General features: G+C 43.3%; 1 protein-coding gene across 5 annotated transcripts in view; it reads left to right on the top strand.

The window, feature by feature from the left end:
• Positions 1–22,099, top strand: part of kalrn (kalirin RhoGEF kinase) — a 612,442-nt gene that overhangs the window by 252,368 nt on the left and 337,975 nt on the right. For all 5 annotated transcript variants that reach the window (XM_033024025.1, XM_033024026.1, XM_033024024.1 and 2 more), the window contains exon 5: positions 835–1,347. In XM_033024025.1, coding sequence (XP_032879916.1) covers positions 835–1,347 — 513 coding nt within the window. The remainder of the gene's footprint in view (positions 1–834; positions 1,348–22,099) is intronic.

The following is a 22,099-nucleotide window of genomic DNA, read 5'->3' as shown; positions in this document are numbered from 1 at the left end:
CAGGCGATACTTCCAGACCACTTGGTGAGATTCTAATTCAAGCATTCAAACGCACTAAAATAAAAAATGTGTGTGTTCACTGCGCTCATGTAGGGAAATCCGCCTGAAGGTCTAAGCATGCATGAAGATGTATGAACACGCAAACACCTTTCAGTTAAATGCTTACCTAGGAGCTCTGAATTTGACCCAGAGCTTCCAGCAAATTGCGATCATTACTAGAGTTCTAAGAACTGTGTGATGATCGGCAGGTTACCTCAAGCAGAAAAAACGTTCACCAGAGAGATGGCCAGCTGATGGTACAGCTGCGCATGAGCCTTCCTGGTGATTGAGGAGTGCAACATGTACTTTAGATTCCTAAACACTAGGCTGAATACTCCCTCTGTAATTAGTTCAGTTTAGAGATGAAGTGTGGAAATAGGCCCATTGGCCCATTAAGTCCATGCCGACCAACAATCATCATTCACACCAGTTGGAGCAAGCACACTAAGGACGATTTTTATAGAAACCAATACACCTATCAACCTGCATGCCTTTGGAATGTGGGAGGAATCCGGAACACCCGGAGAAAACCCATCGTGGTCACAGGGAGAATGTGCAAACACTGTAGAGACAGCACCTGTAGTTAGGATCGAACACAGGCCCCTGGCGCTGTAAGGCAGCAACTCTATTACTGTGCCACTGTGTCGCCCATTACTTAAATGGACTCCATAAACAGTATTAAAAAAATGGTTTTGAATCATTCCTGATAACTTTTGGTGGAGATGGGGCAATTGTGCAGTGTTTTCAATGTCTTTCCTGATATTTATCTTGTTGCATTGAAATATCCCTTTTCAGACAAGTATGGTATCTGTGGAAGGACTTTCCAAATTAGTGGATCCTTCCCAACTGACTGAAGAATTTGATGGCACACTGGAGTATAATCATGATGAGTGGATTGAGCTTCGGCTGGCCCTGGAAGAGTTCATTAGCAGTGCTGTGCATCTGTTGTCCAGACTAGAAGACCTACAGGAGATGTTGGCCCGGAAGGAGTTTCCCATGGATGTTGAAGGTTCGCGCAAGTTAATTGACGAGCATACGCAATTGAAGAAGAAGGTCATCAAAGCCCCTGTGGAAGAACTGGACCATGAGGGGCAAAGGTTGCTGCAGTGTATAAGATGCAGTGACGGCTTCTCTGGAAAGAATTGTATATCTGGCAGCGCCGATTTTCAAAGTGTCGTGCCAAAGATCACCAGTCTGTTGGATAAGCTGCACTCAACGAGACAACACTTACATCAGATGTGGCACGTAAGGAAACTGAAGTTAGATCAATGCTTCCAACTGCGGCTCTTTGAGCAAGATGCAGAAAAGGTAAGATTTCATCCATTTATTCTTTAATTTATCACTCCTGCCCCCTCTCTGTCATGTACAGTGCTCTCCATAATGTTTGGGACAAAGACCCTTCATTTATTTATTTGTCTCTGTACTCCACAATTTGAGATATGTAATAGAAAAAATCACATGTAAATAAATGATGGGTCTTTGTCCCAAACATTGTGGAGGACATTGTGTGTAACTTCCATTTTCCTTCATGCGTGGCAGTACAGAACTCAACAGAATCACATGTGTTTAATTTTCTACTCTGTGCAAGTAACAAATTATACTTTGCTTTGGTTCTTAACAGACTGAAATTATTCAAATCTTCCTTCCCTCTGACTTCTATTTCTAAACTTTTTTATCATTGATTTTAATTTCATTAACGTATCCATTCACTTAGTAATTGAGCAGGGAGTTTTTAATGAATGTTGCGGTCTTAAAATAAAACTAAGGAAAAAAATCATGTTTTGGAGCCTGTGTCATGGTTGCACAGTGTATCATCTCAGAATTTGTTTGATTGTATGATTTTCACCATTTTTAAATCTTTACACATGCAAGATATTACTATTTACTGCATGTTTTTTTCAGTAATGTTCAAATTACATGGTGCCCCATTTAGAAGTTTTGTGACAACATTGACTGTAACAGGTTTCAGATGTGTGGCACACTGATAGATCTTTATAATGCTTCTGTACTGAAGCATTGCAGTACCGCATTGCAATAAATAGTTATACAAAATAAAGATTACTATTGCATTAATGTCCTGAAACATGCCATTCTTAACTCTCATTCTATTCACCATCGACTGTCAAATATACAGAACTATATTTTTTGGTTTGGCATTATGCTTCCTAGATCACATTTAATTACAGGCATATTTATTCTGTTCTTACCATTGGTATAAATGAATGCAAAGTCTTTGTAATGTTGTTGTAATTGAGGGTTAATGACACATCAGGAAGAAATGTTTTAAAAAGATAGCATTCATTTTTGACTCATCTGATCCACAATCCCGGGTGCCGCTTGGTTGGTGCAGTGGGTAAAGCTGCTGCCTCGCAGCGCCAGAGACCCGAGTTTGATCCTGACCTCGGGTGCTGTTGTGTGGAGATTGCACGTTTTCCCTGTGGCCACGTGGGTTTCCTCTGGGTGCTCCAATTTCCTCCCACATCCCAAAGATGTGAGAGCTTATAGGTTAATTGGCTCTCTATAAATTGACACTAGTGTGTTGGAATGAATGGAACGAGCGTGTAAATGAGTCATCGATGGTCAGCGTGCACTCAGTGGGCCGAAGGGCATGTTTCTATGCTGTACCTCCCTAAAGATAACAACCATTACATAATTTCTAAAATTACTTGACAAAGGAATTTTAGAAATTAAAATTAAATAGGTGGAGTGGTATGTACCACATCAGGTGATAAAGTTGCCACTCGGGTTCCTATTCAATCTTTCCCCTCTCATCTTAAACCAATGCCCTCTAATTCTTGATAACCCCAATCCTGGATCATAGACCAAGTGCGTTCATCCTATCATATTCTTGTACACCTTTATAAGATAATTTCTCCGTCTGCAATGTTCTAAAGAATAAAGACCTAGCCTCTCCACATCTCTTTATAGCTTAGTTCCTCAAATCCTGACAACATCCTCGTAAATCTTTACTGCATTCTTTCCAGCTTAACCAGAATGAAAAAGAAGCAAATCTATTATGCATATGATTCTAATATTCAATTTAGTTTTTCAGAATAATCGCATTTTACAACCATAAAGAGACATATTCTCACACTTCTTTTGGCATATTTTGGCTTCATAATCTTCTTATCACTTTTTATCACTTCTAGTGCAAATAAGCTGGTTAAATGTTATAATTCTGACAATGAATTTGTTATGTTATAATGAATATATAGGAAAATTAATGCCTTGAGGAAAGGTGAAAATGAAACTTTTTCAAATGAGAAATGATGTGATTTTCTCATTTTCTGCTTCAATCAAAATTCTTTTGGTTGTCATTTCCCCCTAGATGATTGATATTTTTAATAATGAAGCAAACCTTTTAAGATAATGAAGATATGAAAGGTCAGGGTCAGTTTTTGTTTTATTTCTTAACATCTTTCCTTTTATGTACAGATTAGAAGAAACCTTGGAATAGTGATATAGGTTCCCATAGGAAATCCAGAACTTCCAAATACACCTTTCATAATTGTGTGGTTAGATTTATTGACAAATTCTCCTTGTGCCTTTGATTACCACCATTAATATTTTTACCGAGTAGGCCTTTAGTTCATAAAGATGATAGTGCCGTCTCCACTGCAAGTCTTTGCCACATAATGTAAAGTGACATTTCAATGCATCTGATATCAGAATTGTTTAAGTCTAGTTAAACAGCTAGTCAAGACATTTATGTAACATCTCATCAAATGCATGGTACCTCTGTAGTTGCAAGGCTCAGAGGGATCTAATGAAGGAATCTACTAAGGCTGGTCCTAAAGGTTTAGCTGAAAGGAATCTCATTTAAGTACTAACCCAAATAACATATCGAGCATTCTGCACTTTAATTGTAGCTTGCTGTGTTATTATAACTTAAATACTTTAACACAACAACAAGCCTTTAGACTGTAAGCTGTGATGGAATAATACATTTATTATTATTTCTAAATTCTCTAAAATATTTTTTCATTTATTTTCCTGTTCTCTTTAGTGCATTTTTAGTCTGTAACTGTTTTGACAGGTCATGCGTACTGTACATTGAAACTTGGCATTCCCAAATGTATTAATAAGTATGTTCAAGAACAATCATTTTATTTACTGGTGACTTAAAAGCTTGCTTCCACGTTACAATTTACAGTTCTTGCTATTGAGGGAGTGCAGCGTAGATTCTTGCTATTGAGGGAGTGCAGCGTTAATTCCTGGGATGGCGGGACTGTCATACGCTGAGAGAATGGAGCGGCTGGGCTTGTACTCTCTGGAGTTTAGAAGGATGAGAGGGCATCTCATTGAAACATATAAGATTGTTAAGGGTTTGGACACGCTAGTGACAGGAAATATGTTCCCGATGTTGAATGCAACTTAGAGAAATAGGTACAAGGGAATTTTTTAGCCTGTGCATGTTGCTGGCTGGGTCAATACTCATTGTCTATTCTGCAAAAAATAAGTGTCAGTAAACTGTAAGGTAGACAAAAGTGCTGGAGAAACTAAGCGGGTGCGGCAGCATCGATGGAGCGAAGGAAATAGGCAATGCTTCGGGCCGAAACTCTTCTTCAGACTTAAGTTAGTAAACTGTAACTAGTTTGTGTGATTCTGCTGGAATTAAATAGCTCTTCAGGCTACTTGGAGTCATTCAACCATGTGGTATTGTAATCATATACTGTATATGAGTTAAACCAGCATGAACACATGTTTCTTTCCTGAAAGGATATTGGCAAAACAGTTGGTTTCACAACAATGCAGATGCCCTTTTGTCAATTTTTACATGTTTCCTTCATCTTTTTATTTCCAAGTTTTTTTTAACCAAATTCAGAATTATGGCGTATTAATCAGGATTCTACCATACTCCGAGTTTAGTTTAGTTTGGATACAGTGTGAAAACAGGCCCTTTGGCCCACCAAGTCCACGCCAACCAACGATCACCCGCACACTAGTTCAATCCTACACACTAGGGACAATTTACAAGAGCCAATTAAACAACAAACCCGCATGTCTTCTGAGTGTGAGAGGAAACCAGAAGGTGAAAACTCACATGGTCACATTGGAGAATATGCAAACTCCGTACATATAGCACACGTAGCCAGGATCGAACCCGGATCTCTGCGCTGTAAGTCAGCAACTCTACCGCAGCACCACTGTTAGTAATGTGGATAAACTGTGGATCAACTGTGGATGACATGAATGGGGTTTTTTGAGTAAGATAATTATTTATTGATTCTGATGTAACTCATTGTGGACGTGTGTACTAAATATTGACTCACCCTGGTGTCCCTGGAGTCAAAGCTGTGAGGCATTAGATTAAAATGTCATGGAGTGCCATTCCATTGTCAAATATATTTACCTTTTATCTCTCATGTGACACTAGTAAACAATGATAGAATTAGTTCCTCAGCAGTAAATGGATTTTCTGCCACACCTTCTGAACCTGGTAATGATTGGAACTGTAAACTTAAAAAAATATATATATATTTTGTAGCATGTTCTGGTCGAAGAAGCATTTTTTATGGTTTTGCTGGAGCTGCAACATATTCAGTTCTTTGATTTATGGTTCAGAGAATCAAGCTTCAGGCATTTACCATTCTCAATTCATAGGCAGATTTGGTGAAATGTAACCCTATGAAGAAAGTTAGGATTAGAGTAAGGGCTAGCCCCAACTGGATTAATCCATATAATGAGCAGGTGAGGTGTAATTGTTTTAGAGAATCTCTTAAAATAAACATGCTCTTATTTCTTTGTGGAAATGAAAGTAAGCATGCAGGTACAGCAGGCAGTGAAAAAAAGTGAATGGCATTGTTGTCCTTTATAACAAGAGGAGTAGAGTATAGGAGCAAAGAGGTCCTTCTGCAGTTATATGGGGCCCTAGTGATACCACACCTGGAGTATTTAATATTTGAGTATTTAAGAGGGAGTTAGATGTGGCCCTTGTGGCTAAAGGGATCAGGGGGTATGGAGAGAAGGCAGGTACGGGATACTGAGTTGGATGATCAGCCATGATCATATTGACTGGCGGTGCAGGCTCGAAGGGCCGAATGGCCTACTCCTGCACCTATTTTCTATGTATCTATGTATTGTGTGCAGTTTTGGTTCCCTAATTTGAGGAAGGACATTTGTGTTAATGAGGGAGTGCAGTGTAGGTTTACAAGGCTAATTCCCGGGATGGCGAGACTGCCATATGCTGAGAGAATGGAGTGGCTGGGCTTGTATACTCTGGAGTTTAGAAGGATGAGAGGATATTTTATTGAAACATACAAGATTGTTAAGGATTTGGACACGCTAGCGGCAGGAAACATGTTCCCGATGTTGGGGAGTCCAGAACCAGGGGCCACAGTTTAAGAAAAAGGGGTAAGCCATTTAGAACGGAGACGAGGAAACACTTTTTCTCACAGAGAGTGGTGAGTCTGTGGAATTCTCTGCCTAAGCGGGCGGTGGAGGCCGGTTCTTTGGATACTTTCAAGAGAGAGCTAGATAGGGCTCTTAACGATAGTGGAGTCAGGGGATATGGGAAGAAGGCAGGAACAGGGTACTGATTGGGGATGATCAGCCATGATCACATTGAATGGCGGTGCTGGCTCGAAGGGCCGAATGGCCTACTCCTGTACCTAATGTCTATTGTCTATTGAAACTAATCGGTCATCTTTTTTTATCTCTCTCTCTGTTTTCTGTTTAGTCTAGTTTAGTCTAGTTTAGTCTAGTTTACTCTGGTTTAGTTAGTTTAGTTCAGAGATACAGCATGGAAATAGGCCCACAGAGTCCACGCCGACCATCGATCACTCATTCACACTAGTTCTATGTTATTCCCACTTTCTCATACACGCCCTACACACAAAGGAGAAAGGACATTTATTGTCACATACACCAATTGGTGTAGTGAAATTTGACAATTTGCAGAGGCCAATTAACCTCCAAACTCGCATGTCTTTGGAATGTGCAAGGAAACTGGAGAAAACCACATAGTCACAGGGAGAACGTGCATACTCCACAAAGACAGTACCCGAGGTCAGGATCGAACCCGGGTCTCTGGTGTTGTTAGTGCGGCTCTACTGGCTGCACCACTATGCCACATTAAACACCTTACGGTAATTTTACTTTTCTACATTCTTAGTGTTTTATAATCTCCACAGTACTAAGTCTCACTGAACTAGCTGGATATTCTAGTGCAGTTAACATGGGGCCTGCAGACTCACACATAGGCTAATCCTTTATGATCACCCAACATTGCACACAGTAAGCAATGAAGAGCGAGTAAGCTCAGGAGTGGATGATGAAAGAGCATCGGGTGATGTCAGAGGAGGGTGGTGAGAGAGAAGTTCTAAGGGCATTCATTTGGAGCTACATGTCAGTTGGGGAGTTGACAGAAGAATTAGGGTTGATGATTGAGGGTCAGTCAATAACAGCCACAGTTGAGAAGATGATTGGTATTGAGAGTTCAAGTCACATTTGGAATGAATGTCTGAGTGTGATAATCATGGTATGGTTGTTTAATCCTGGTGGAAAGATGATCAGAATCAGTGCTGGGATTAGTGACAGTTCCTTGAATATATCTTCGGAAAGATCAAAGTCTGGTTCTTCCTGGCATTGATCCAGCTAGAATAGCGTGATTAACTAATACCAAAGAAGCCTTCAACACAGTGCTGAAGACTTTAGAGATACAGTGCTGAAACAGGACTGATAGCCTACTGAGTCTGTGCCAACCAACGATCACCATGTAAACTACACTAGTGTGGTAACTAATGTTCCTACAAACTAGGAACAATTTAACAATTTTACCGAAGCCATTTAATCTACAAACCTATACGTCTTTGGAATGTGGAAGGAAATCAGAGCATCCGGATAAAACCCACGCGGTTACATGGGGAACATACTAACTCCATACAGACAGCACCCATAGTCAGGATCGAACCCGGGTTGCTGGCGCTGAGAGGCAGCAACTCTACCTTTGTGCCATGATGACCCCCCACTCCCCTTCATTGTTCAATACCAGAAATTCATGTATGCAGCAGAGTGGGGTTTGGGAATTGGTGGAGGTGGTGGTAAAGTGTTGCATGAATTCCATCTGAGAAGTATTATATGCCTCCTGACCTCACTATGTGTGCTCAGCAGTTTCAATGGCTTTGTACATCATATGTGGAGGGATCAACAATTTCAATGTACATGACTGTTTGACAAAGTATCCAGTCATGTCTCAAAACTCGTAATGGGCCTGTCCCACTTAAGCGATTTTTCAGGCGACTGCCTGCGACTGTCAAGTTGCCGGCAGTCGCCTGAAAAACCGGCAACTGGAACAGCGACTGTCAGAGTGGAACACACACACACAAACACATCGCAGGCAGGGGACAGGGCAAGCGGGGGGAGCGTTGCCTGAAATTCACACGGTGCAAAACCAAGGTGATAAAGACATACACCGCGATGAACTGGAAGGTTGACGCTGTAATAAAGACGGCTAAAGCACAGTGTACGGTAAGTCCTTGGTGGGGGGGGGGGGGGGGGGGGAGAAGGAGGGAGAAGGAGTGGAGGCATCTTTGTAGAAGCCAGACAACTTTTAAGAAGCCAGAGATACACGGCTGTGAAGTTCGGCGGACTTCGGATAACCGGTCGGTTATCCTTGGTTCTGAAAACTACTGCTTACGTGTTTTTTCCCCAATAAGCCAATGAAATTCAGCACCGGCTACAACCTACAAGAATCTACGAAAACCTTCAACCTCCTGGCAATCCACTAGGACCTCCTGGCGGCCCACCTACGGCACGGGAATTCTCGCTACTCTCCATGGCGGCTTCATTCTAGTTGCCACTAATTTTTCAACATGTTGCGATTACCATAATGAGGCCTCGACTAGTTCCCAGAATGCGGGTGCTCCTCACGACCAGGAAGGCGACTCCCCGGCAACCACCCATGAACATGTGCCCACCATGTTGTGACTGCATAGTCTCCTGCAATCGCCTAAAAAGCTGCTTGTGGACCAGGCCCACAAGTCTTTCATCACACTGTATATGAAAACATTGTGATAACATTTCTAAGATGGAATTACTGGGATACAATTATATTTTATTTAATTAAACTGAGAGGAGGATGTCACTTTGACCTTTTTCACAAATAATAAGCTGCATGATTTAGTTAAAGTCAATTTGTGGAAATGTCAATTTGTGGAAATGTCAATTTGTGGAGGTCCAAAGAGGCCTGAAGAAAGAAGGCCTAAATTCACTGGAATTTAGAAGGATGAGGGGATATCTTATAGAAACATATAAAATTCTAAAAGGACTGGACAAGCTAGATGCAGGAAAATTGTTCCCAATGCTGGGTGAGTCCAGCACCGGGGGCCACAGCCCAAGAATAAAAGGGAGGCCATTTAAAACTGAGATGAGACAAAACGTTTTCACCCAGAATGTTGTGAATTTGTGGAATTATCTGCCACAGAAGGCAGTAGAGGCCAATTCACTAGATGAATTTGAAAGACAGTTAGATAGAGCTCCAGGGGATAGCAGAATGAAGGAGTATGGGGAGAAGGCAGGCACGGGTTACTGATTGTGGATGATCAGCCATGATCACAATGAATGGTGGTGCTGACTCGAAGGGCAAAATGGCCTGCTCCTGCACCTATTTTATATGTTTCTAAGTTCACAGCCTAACAGCACCAGAGAGCCAGATTCAATCCTGACCTCAGGTGATGTTGTGTGAAGTTTGCATGTTTTCCTTGTGATCACATGGGTTACCTCCGGGTGCTCTTGTTTCTTCCCCTATCCCAAAGACATGCAAGTTTGTAGGTAAATTACCCCTAATGTGTTGGGAGAAGATGCAAAAGTGGGATATCAGAACTAGTATGAACGGGTGGTCAGTGTGGACTTGATGGCCTGGAGGGCCTGTTTCCATGCTGTATCTCTAAACTACACTACACTACACAAAACGATACTCATGGAAATTTCCATCCGAGTATGGTCTGGGGAGTTTCTCCTTGACGTCTCAACTGCACTAAATATAAGTGGCGGAGGCATGCAGTCTGGATCAGGCAGATTAACTGGCAATTTTAAAGACTTTGTGATTCTTCCTGTGTTGCAAAGGTCACTACAAACAACGCTTCTGTGCAACTGGATCTTTTTAGACCACATTTGGGGTCGCTGGTTAGTTAGCCAGCCTACAGACCTGCTCTGTCTAAGGCGACTGACCCATGCCATGTTTCCCAAGGGAAACACAAGAAGCACAGGCTCATCGAGAGGAAGACGTCAGCTGAGAAGTGCAAATAAATTTTACTGCTTATCAAGTTTCACCAGCTCACACAATATTACTGATGAAAGCCATGTGGCTATCAGGACTCCCCACTGCAAGTCAAATACCTATGTCAATAAGACAATTTATCACTCAACCAAAAAACCTTGAGCTGCTTTGCTATTGATTTTTCAATAAGGCTGTAGCAGTTTCCAAGTTTATGGCTAAATGACGTACATTCTGGACGTACATTCTGGATTAGGACATGCAATGAGGCCATTCAGCCCATCGAGTCTATGCCAACATACAGAATAATCCCATTGCCCCATTGTTTTTTTTCCTGTAACCTATTCTCCCTACATTCCCTTCAGTTTTACCACCCATCCACCTACAGTACAGGCAATTTTGTTCTGAATAATGGAGAACGTTGATGAGGCCACATTGAGTTATGTGTTCAATTTTGTTCACCCTGTTATGGGAAAGATGTTAAGTTGGAAAGGGTGCAGAGAAGATTTACAAGAATGTTGCCAGGACTCGAGGGCATGAGCTGTAGGGTTAGATTGAACAGTGTTATATAGCAATGTTACAAAATTTTGAGATTTTAAAAATCAAGTGTGCAATTTATTCCATCAGATAAAGCATAAAAAGAACTTTAATTTAACACCTAATTCACTTTCATATCTTCAGTATTAAAAAAGTTATGGCTATTTTCACACTCGGAAATGAGCATCTTGTTCCCTATTGCTTTTCCATTGACTTAACACAAAAGCTGTGATCGAGGACAGTCAAAAGCCCATAACTTTCTTAAAAATTAAGAGAACTGAATGAAATTTTCAGTTATTATAGATTGAAGCATTCTGAAACATATAAAACATCTTACTTGGATGACCTGAAATTAAAACATATAAATAGTTAGTTACCTAATTGTAGCTAATTACAAAATTGACCGTTGTGACGGAAATAGTAATAAACACCCAGACTGCCTTGAAAATTCAAAAATGTGATATTCTCAAGATGAGAACTTTAATATTATTGTATTATATGCTGTAAATCCGTAACAGATAGGTAAATAAATTACAATTTCTAGCAATAGGCCAAGTCTTTATGGAGAAGATCAGTTGCTAGCTGGTACATTGGCATATCATAATCAGTAGCATCATCATACTCCTCAGATTGTAACCAATAATAATATACGAGGCAACATCTCTGCACCATATTGCCATCCTTGTGATTGATGGTGGAAAGTTTTCAACAAACTATTCTAGCATTAAACTGGTGACACAAATTGGCTACTCGTATAGAAGATACTTGATTTCCATTTCTATTCCTGCAATAAGCAACCAATCCATAACATCAATTTTATCTTTAAATACTTTCTTTCAGAGATACAGCACGGAAACAGACTCTTCGGTCCACTGAGTCCATGCTGACCATCAATCACCCTGTACACCAGCACTATCCTATACACTAGGGACCATTTACTATTTTACCAAAACTAATTGACCTACAAACCTGTACATCTTTGGAGTGTGGGAGGAAACCGGAGCATCTGGAGAAAACCCATGTAGTCACAGGGGGAACGTACAAACTCTGTATAGACCGCACCCATGGTCAGGATCGAACCCTGGTTTCTGGTGCTGTTATGGGCCTGTCCCATTTAGGTGACTTTTTAGGCGACTGTAGAAGACTATGTGGTCGCCACATGGTCGCCACATGTTCGCGGGTGGTTTCCGGGGAGTCGCCTTCACAGTTATGAGGAGTTCCTGCATTCTCGGAACTCGTCATGGCCTCATTATGGTTGCTGTGAATTTTTCAACATGTCAACATGTTCAGCAGTCGCCTGAAAAATCGTCTAAGTGGGACAGGCCCATAAGGCAGCAGCTCTGCAGCTACGTCACCATGCTGCCCTGCAATGAACTGAAACACAGCACCATGATTTTTGTCGGGTTGGTGGCCAGGAAGACCAGGATTTTGTTGAGTCTCAGTGCTCAGAACTCGTTCACATTATAATTGCACCATTTTAGAAAGCTTCCTTCTAAACTACGTGTGGCACCATGATTACACTCGCATCTTCAACATAACATCCTCATGCAACCTATTTTGTAGCAGAACTTATTTTGCGGTGCAATACACTTTGGATGTGGCCAATATATTGTGGCTGGTGTTAGACTAATGATAATAATGTTAGAGTAGCAACGTAGTTATTTCACAGTGAATTCAGAGGGAGGGCCTGACACATTAGTGTGCTATAAATTATACAGCACAGCAGGAAGCCACTTGAGCCATTGTACTCCTGCCAATTATTTAGGTAGAGACATCTAATTAGCTCTGAGCTCCTTGCTCTTTCATGGGCCTGTTATTCTTTCCCCCTCCTTTTCAAGTACTGAAACAGTCCCTTGTGTTTTTTTATTGATTTTTACAAACTATTGTGTGAATAATAGGCCCAACATCTATTGTTCTCCAGCTCTCCAGCATGCAAAGTGCGTTTGCAAAGTAATAACCAGAACTTCTATAATTTAAAAAAATGACACAAAGTGTTGGAGTAACTCAGCGGTTCAGGCATCATCTCTGGAGAACATGGATAGGTGGTCTTCTTCTTCTTATCGAGTCCACACACAAGAATAGAAGTTGTTCAGCCAGAGCTGAACACACTTCTCGGCATCTGCACAATGGTGTCTGTCTTGCGCTTCTTGTGCTTCTTGTGCGTGGTGGTGGAAAGATTGGTTGAAACAGGGCCGCAACGTGAACGCTCTTTCCTTGGCCCCGGATAGGTGGTGTTTCAGGTTGAGACCCATTTTCAGACCCAACCCGAATGTCACCTATCCATGTTCTCCAAAGATGTTGCCTGACCCACTGACTTCAATACTTATTGTCTTTTTTTTGTAAACCAGTATCTGCAGTTCCTTGTATCTCCATTCTTCTATAACTTCCATCCTTTCATCCATCTGTATCCTTGGACCTCTGGAGTAACTCAGCAGGCCAGACAGCATCTCTGGAGGACATGGATCGGTGATGTTTTGGGTTGGGACCCTTCTTCAAGCTGATTGTAGTGGGGTGGGGGGTGGTGGAGGAAGCTGGGAGAAAGGAGGGGCAGGACCAAACCTGGCGAGCAATAGGTGTATTTCCTTCCTCTGCCTTCACAATCCGTACACTTTTATCCTTTTCTCACACCTTTTGTTCTTACTTCTCTAACCTTAATCTAACCCTCTGATATCACACCCCCCTGTCACCTGACTCAACCTATCACTCACCAGGCTTTGTCCTGCCCTTCCTCTCTTCCAGCTTTCTTCCCTCCTCCACCCCTTACTGCAAATAATTGCGAAGAAGGGTCCCAACCCAAAACGTCACCTACCCAAATCCTCCAGAGTTGCTGCCTGACTCGTCGAGTTACTCCAGCACTTTGTGGCATGAACATTGAATTTTCCAATTACAGATACCTCTCCCCCCACCCCACACCCCACACCCCTTCTCATCTACCCTGTATTTTCATCTGCCATTCCATCTCCTCCTGTGCTCACAACTTTCTCCCGTTACCCCCACCTCTCAGTTCCCTTTCCCCTCTCCTTCTGCTCATTGTCAACCACTCTCTATTCTGCACCCCCTTTTCCTTTACTTTTTTTAAGGTCCTGGCCCAAAAACACATCTGGCCATTTCCCTACACAGATGACCTGCCTGACCAGCTGAATTCACCCTGCACTTTGTGTGTTTGCTCAATATTCCAGTATCAACAATATTTTGTGTCACTGGAATTAATTGGACTGATCTGCAATTGCCGGTTTCATCTCTCCTGAAGAAAACTCATTAATACCAAAGGAAAATTTCAGAATACGTATAGCCCTACAGCCAGCAACTCCATTGTGGTTTTATTAGTGTAAATGAGAAGCTTTAATTAAATGAGCAGTAATCGTTGTTCATGTGAACTGATGATAGATCAGGTAGATGGTGGGATGTATGGACTGTTAACTACCTTTTATCTTTGCATCCATACCTGAATGTGTTAAATTCCTATTTCAAGTCAAGTCAAGTCAAGAGAGTTTTATTGTCATGTGTCCCAGATAAGACAATGAAATCCTTGTTTGCTGCAGCACAACAGAATATGTAAACAGAATACAGAACAGGAGATAAAAGTTCAGTGTGTCTATATACCATAGACCATATATATACACAATAAATAAACAGATAAAGTGCAATAGTAATGAATGTTATTGTTCAGAGCTTTTTTGATGTCGTGTTGAAAAGCCTGATGGCTGTGGGGAGGAAGCTGTTCCTGAAACTGGATGTTCCAGATTTCAAGCTGCTGCACCTTGTTCCCGATGGCAATGGAGTGATGAGTGTGTGGCCAGGATGGTGTGGGTCTTTGATGATGTTGGCCGCCTTTTTGAGACAGCGACTGTGATAGATCCCTTCGATGGTGGGGAGGTCAGAGCCGATGATGGACTGGGCAGAGGTCACAACTTTCTGCATTCTTTTCCGCTCCTGGACGTTCAAGTTGCTGAACCAAGCCACGATGCAGCCAGTCAGTATGCTCTCTACTCTGCACCTGTAGAAGTTCGAGAGAATCCTCCTTGACATACCGACTCTCCATAATCTTCTCAGGAAATAGAGGCGCTGATGTGCCTTCTTTATAATTGCATCAGTGTGCTGGGACCAGGAAAGATCTTCAGAAATATGCACGCCCAGGAATTTGAAGTTTTTGACCCTATTCCACCGTTGATATAAACGGGATTGTGGGTCCCCATCCTACCCCTTCCAAAGTCCACAATCAGTTCCTTGGTTTTGCTGGTGTTGAGAGCCAGGTTGTTGTGCTGGCACCATTTGGTCAATCGGTCGATCTCACTTCTATACTTAATAATAATAATAATACAATTTATTTATGGGCGCCTTTCAAGAGTCTCAAGGACACCTTACAAAAATTTAGCAAGTAGAGGAAAAACATGTAAGCAGAATGAAATAAATAGTAGAGACATGACTAGTACACAAATTAAAGACAGAAATTCAGTTCAAAACACAATATGAGGCAATTCAAGCACAGATGAAAAGGGAGGGGGACGTGGGGCTAAGGATAGGCAGAGGTGAAGAGATGGGTCTTGAGGCGGGACTGGAAGATGGTGAGGGACACGGAATTGCGGATCAGTTGGGGGAGGGAGTTCCAGAGCCTGGGAGCTGTCCTGGAGAAGGCTCTGTCCCCAAAACTGCGGAGGTTGGACTTGTGGATGGAGAGGAGACCGGCTGATGTGGATCTGAGGGACCGTGAGGGTTGGTAGGGGGAGAGGAGGTCAGTGAAATATGGGGGGGGCCGGATGGTGGAGGGCTTTGTAGGTGAGGACCAGGATTTTGTAGGTGATCCGGTGGGAGATGGGAAGCCAGTGAAGTTGTTTGAGGACTGGAGTGATGTGATGCCAGGATTTGGTGTGGGTGATGAGTCGGGCGGCTGCGTTCTGGACCAGTTGGAGTCGGTTGATGTAGGTGGAGCTGATGCCAAGGAGAAGTGAGTTGCAGTAGTCCAGTCGGGAGGAGATGAAGGCATGGATGAGTCTTTCAGCAGCGGGAGGTGTGAGAGAGGGTCTGATTTTGGCGATGTTGCGGAGGTGAAAGAAGGAGGTTTTAATGACATGGCGGATGTGAGGCTCAAGGGAGAGGGTGGAATCAAAGATCACGCCAAGGTTGCGGGCCTGGGGAGATGGGGAGACAGTGGTGCCGTCGATGGTGAGAGTGGGATTATTGATTTTGCTGAGTGTGGATTTGGAGCCTATGAGGAGGAATTCTGTTTTATCGCTGTTGAGTTTGAGGAAGTTATGTTGCATCCAGGTTTTTATAGATGACAAACAGGAGTTGATATGGGAGAGGGGGGGTTTGTGAGGGGATTTGGTGCCGAGGTAGATCTGGGTGTCATCGGCGTAACAGTGGAAGTCCAGGTTGAAGTGGCGGAGTATCTGACCAAGGGGGAGGATGTAGATGATGAAGAGGAGGGGGCCGAGTACGGAGCCTTGGGGGACGCCTTGAGTGACTGGCTGTAGCAGAGGTGTGGTTGTGGAGAGAAATGAAATGGGATCTGTTGGAAAGGTAGGAACGGAGCCAGCTGAGTGCAGAGCCTTCAATGCCGAGGTCTTTGAATCTGGTGAGCAGGATGTTATGGTTCACTCTATCGAAGGCTGCGCTCAGGTCGAGGAGGATGAGGATGTTGAGGGAACTAGTGTCAGCAGAGGTGAGGAGGTCATTGAGGACTTTGAGGAGAGCTGTTTCTGTGCTATGGAGGGGGCGAAAGCCAGATTGGAGGGGTTCAAATAGGTTATACGCAAGGAGGTGGGAATGAAGTTGTGACGCAACGATACGCTCCAGGGTTTTTGAAAGAAAGGGGAGGTTTGAGATTGGGCGGTAGTTAATGAGAGAGGAGGGATCAAGACCAGGTTTCTTTAAGATTGGTGTGACAGCAGCAGTTTTGAAAGCGGAGGGGACAATTCCTTGGGACAATGAGGAGTTGAAGAGATTAGTGAGGTAGGGGCAGAGAACGGGGAGGCAGGACTTCAGCAGGGGAGTGGGCAGAGGGTCGAGGGAGCAGGTAGTGGGTTTGGAAGAGCTGATGAGTTTGGAGATTTCAATAGGGGTGACCAGGTCAAACTGGGAGAGGAAGCAGTGTGGAGGAGGGGTAATGAGGTCAGTGGAGATGTTGAAAGGAGGGGCCTTGGTAGGTGGTGGAGTAGATGCTGGGGAGTCGGGTACAGGGGATAAAGATTGATAGATGGTGCTGATTTTATCAGCGAAAAAGTGGAGGAATGAGTTGCAGAGATCCAGAGTAGAGGTAGGGAGAGTGTTGGCTCGAGGCTTGAGGAGGTTTCCCACTGTGGAGAAGAGGGTTCTGTGGTTTAGGCAGGGGTCGGTGAATATGGAGGAGAGGTAGGCAGATTTTGCAGCAATGAGGGCATCTTTGTAATCAGTGAGGTGGAGTTTGTAAGCTTCATGGTGGACTGTGAGAGATGATTTATTTGTGAGTCGTTCAAGTCGGCGAACAGTCTGTTTCAGCTTACGAAATGCAGGTGTGTACCAGGGTGAAGATGTGTTGAAAGTTACGGTTCTTGTTTTGAGGGGGGCCAGAATGTTAAGGGAGGTAGACAAGGTGGAGTTGAGATGGTTTGTGAGATCATCAGGTGAGATGGGGGTTGAGTCCAGGGGGAAAGTGGTGGAGAGCAGGTCAGAGAGATGGTGGGGATCGATGGATTTTAGATTACGGAAGGTGATTTCTCGGAGGAAGCGGGGGCGAGGTGTCGGAGAAGGGATGGTGAACCGTATAAGCTTATGATCAGAGAGGGGGCAGAGACATGGATGGAGGTCGAGTACCGGTTGATTTGTGGAGCAGACCAGGTCAAGGATGTGACCTTTGTCATGGGTGGGAAAGGTGACGTGCTGAGTGAGAGAGAAGTTGTCAAGTAAAAAGGCGAATTCAGATGCGAGCTTGCAGGTGGGGGAGTCCATATGAATATTTAAGTCACCAAGTAGCAGCAGACGTGGGGAGAGGGATGAGGCAAGCTTGACTCATCACCATCAGTGATTCGTCCCACAATAGTGGTGTCGTCGGCGAACTTGATGATGGAGTTTGCACTATGTCTGGCTACACAGTCATGAGTATAGAGTGAGTACAGCAGGGGGCTGAGGTGCTCCCGTGCTGATTGTTATCGAGGATGACACATTTCCACCAATACGGACAGACGGTGGTCTGTGGATGAGGAAGTCGAGGATCCAATTGCAGAGAGATGCGCAGAGACCCAGATCCGTGAGCTTGGTAACCAGCTTTTTTTATTTTTTTATTCAAAGAATGTATTCAATTATTAAAAAATAATATTACACTACAATAAAACAAACCAGAACACACCACCATAATACCATGCAAACAAATATCCTTAATAAACTATATACAGCTATCTTACACTCCTTGTCAAGGATGCATTTAACACCCTGCAGAGCCCAGCGGTCCCGGAACTCCCCCACGGTGCTCGTGGACAGGGCGTATTCCCTTTTTAACCCCACCCGGGCACGGACGTAACCCCGGAAAAGGGGCAGGCAGCTGGCTCGGGTACAGCCCTCCACCGTCTGGCACCATGACTCGCTGATGGCCAGCTTGGCCAGGCCCAGGAGCAACCCAACCTGGTAACCAGCTTGGAGGGGATGATGGTATTAAACGCCGAGCTGTAGTCTATGAACAACAGCCTGACATACATGGTTTTGTTGTCCAAGTGGTCCAGAGCGTAGTGGAGAACCAGTGAGATCGCATCCACCGTTGACCTGTTGTGGCGGTAAGAGAACTGCAGTGGGTCGAGGTTCTTGTCGAGGTAGGAGTTGATATGAGGTTCTTGTCGAGGTAGGAGTTCCCTTTGAGTGCAGGAGGATGAGGGGTGATCTTATAGAGTTGTACAAGATCATAAGAGTAATAGACGGGGTGAATGCACCGAGTCTTTTGCCCAGAGTAGGGGAATCGAGAACCAGAGGATTGTAATTTTACAGTGAGGTGAGAAAGATTTAATAGGAACCTGTGGGACAACATTTTTACACAAAAGATGGTAGGTGTATGGAACGAGCTGCCAAAGGAGGTAGTTGAGCCAGGTACTATCACAATGTTTAAGGAACGTTTAGACAGGTACATGGTTTAGAGGGATATGGGTCAAACAAATCAGGTGGACCTATTGTAGATGGAGCATGTTGATTTGCATGGGCAAGTTGGGCCAAAAGGTTTATTTCCATGCTATATGATTCTACGCCTCTTCCACACTACTATGATGTCAGGATAGCCACACCAGTCTGGTCTATACCTTTTGTATGTAAACAAAAAGTTATTGGGCGATTAGACTAATTCTATAAAATTATTTCCTATAATGTGAAAATAGGGTAATTAGCTATTTCTTTTTTATTAAATCATTGTCGCCCTATTCTGATACAATGTTTCTGTGTAGCACACAGTACACAGACACAGTAGGTTATGATTAGAAAGATCAACATTGCCATCCCAAAGCCATCATAAAAATATGATACCTATGGTTGAAATGCACTGAAAGGAGAGACAGTTCTGAAGCTTTATTGTGTAAAATTGAACAAAGATTCCTATTTAGAAAATTCACAGAACATTATTAAGAAGGATTTTATATTTAAATAGAATTAATGAAATTGTTTATGAGTATCATGTATTATTTTGGATAGACCATGCCTACAAACGGAGGTTGACAGAAGCTTGACTGCAGGAAAAATGTTCCCGATGTTGGGGGAGTCCAGAACCAGGGGTCTCGGTTTAAGAATAAGCGGTAGGCCATTTATGACTGAGATGAGAAAAAACCTTTTCACCCAGAGAGTTGTGAATCTGTGGAATTCCCTGCCACAGAAGGCAGTGGAGGTCAATTCACGATGTTTTCAATAGAGTGTTCGATTTAGCTCTTAGGGCTAACGGAATAGAAACATAGAAACATAGAAATTAGGTGCAGGAGTAGGCCATTCGGCCCTTCGAGCCTGCACCGCCATTCAATATGATCATGGCTCATCATCCAACTCGGTATCCTGTACCTGCCTTCTCTCCATACCCCCTGATCCCTTTAGCCACAAAGGCCACATCTAACTCCCTCTTAAATATAGCCAATGAACTGGCCTCAACTACCTTCTGTGGCAGAGAATTCCAGAGATTCACCACTCTCTGTGTGAAAAATGTTTTTCTCATCTCGGTCCTAAAAGATTTCCCCTTTATCCTTAAACTGTGACCCCATGTTCTGGACTTCCCCAACATCGGGAACAATCTTCCTGCATCTAGCCTGTCCAACCCCTTAAGAATTTTGTAAGTTTCTATAAGATCCCCCCTTAATCTTCTAAATTCTAGCGAGTACAAGCCGAATCTATCCAGCCTTTCTTCATATGAAAGTCCTGACATCCCAGGAATCAGTCTGGTGAACCGTCTCTGTACTCCCTCTATGGCAAGAATGTCTTTCCTCAGATTAGGAGACCAAAACTGTAAACAATACTCCAGGTGTGGTCTCACCAAGGCCCTGTACAACTGCAGTAGAACCTCCCTGCTCCTATACTCAAATCCTTTTGCTATGAAAGCTAACATACCATTCGCTTTCTTCACTGCCTGCAGCACCTGCATGCCTACTTTCAATGACTTGTGTAGCATGACACCCAGGTCTCGTTGCATCTCCCCTTTTCCTAATCGGCCACCATTCAGATAATAGTCTACTTTCCTGTTTTTGCCACCAAAGTGGATAACCTCACATTTATCCACATTATACTGCATCTGCCATGCATTTGCCCACTCACCCAGCCTATCCAAGTCACCTTGCAGCCTCCTGGCATTCTCCTCACAGCTAACACTGCCCCCCAGCTTCGTGTCATCCGCAATCTTGGAGATGTTGCATTCAATTCCCTCGTCCAAATTATTAATATATATTGTAAATAGCTGGGGTCCCAGCACTGAGCCTTGCGGTACCCCACTAGTCAGATAGAGGGATATGGGGGATATGGGGAGAAAGCAGGAACGGGGTACTGATTTTAGATAATGAGCCATGATCATATTGAATGGTGTGGCTGGCTCGAAGAGCCGAATGGCCTACTCCTGCACCTATTTTCTTTGTATCTATGTTTCTATGGTACGGGTGACAGAGGTTATGGGGAGATGGCAGGAGATTGGGGGTGACAGGGAAAGATAGATCAGCTGTGATTGAATGGTGGAGTAGACTTTATGGGCCGAATGGACCAATTCTGTTCCTATAATTTCTGAATTTATGAAAACCATGGATTTGAGAGCTGAAACGTGGGATTAGTGAGGCTCTTGTTTGGTCTGTGTGGAAGCACTGCTTCACGAGCTACCTTCTTTGTGCCATAAACTTTTACGATGCTATAATTTTGAAATGATCCTGTGCCTGCAGCATATTACTTGATGATGTAAAAGTGAATTGGCTTTATTAAGGTTAGGATTGCTCATACGGTTATGATTGATAGATTTCCAGGTTATACCTGACATGATAAATTTAAACTTAATACTAGGAAACATTGTGCATCAATTCCACTGATGCTTTAGATTTGGATTCAGTGAGTGAGATCTGGATTTGAGTCCCAAATGTTTCTATTTAGTAGTTCATCCAAAATTAAAGGAGTACCAGAAGCGGCAAGATTTTGAATACTTGTCTCACTCTCACCTCACATGCTGTCGGTAACAGCAAGTAATGCTCACATGCATATTGATTTACCAAACAGGCAGTACTTACTTTCACAAGTCTTGACAGTAATCAAAATGTGGTACAGTAAAATGTTTAAAAAGTAGAGTGAGTGAAATGTAATGCTCGCTAGAACGGACCACAGGGCGAGGGGATGTTGTCCATTATTGCCGATTGAGGGCTGTAACCGAATGACGAGGCCGGGAGGGAAGAAACGCGATATAGGGAGGCGGTTAAACAAGTGGCAATTCACAGGCCGGGGAGCTGCAAAGCTCCTAGCCCCACACCTGGTGCACCAACGACGGGCCCAGTACTCATGCCGCCTTCATGCTGCTCGCTCTCACCACTCCCGCAATCGGAAGCACGGTACGTGGCAACAGCTCACTGGGAAACTGGCGTAAGCGGGGGATGGTGCAACGGGAACCTCGGTCCGCTATAACCAATATCCGTTATGTAGAGGTCCGTTATTGCGAGCTTTTACTATACTGTCACCATGCAGTCACACACAGTTTCAAATGTTACGGACATCTGCTTCACCCATAGTACAGAAGCATGACTTTTAGCTAGAAATATGTTTAGGTTTAGGTTTATTATTGTCACATGTATGGAAGTATGATGAAAAGCTTTATTTTACATGCAATCCAAATAGATCAGATATACTATACAT

This window comes from Amblyraja radiata, chromosome 7 (assembly GCF_010909765.2).
Source record: "Amblyraja radiata isolate CabotCenter1 chromosome 7, sAmbRad1.1.pri, whole genome shotgun sequence".
NCBI lineage: Eukaryota > Metazoa > Chordata > Chondrichthyes > Rajiformes > Rajidae > Amblyraja > Amblyraja radiata.
The sequence above is the reverse complement of the archived record's forward strand: the minus strand, read 5'-3'. Positions and strand labels throughout refer to the sequence as shown.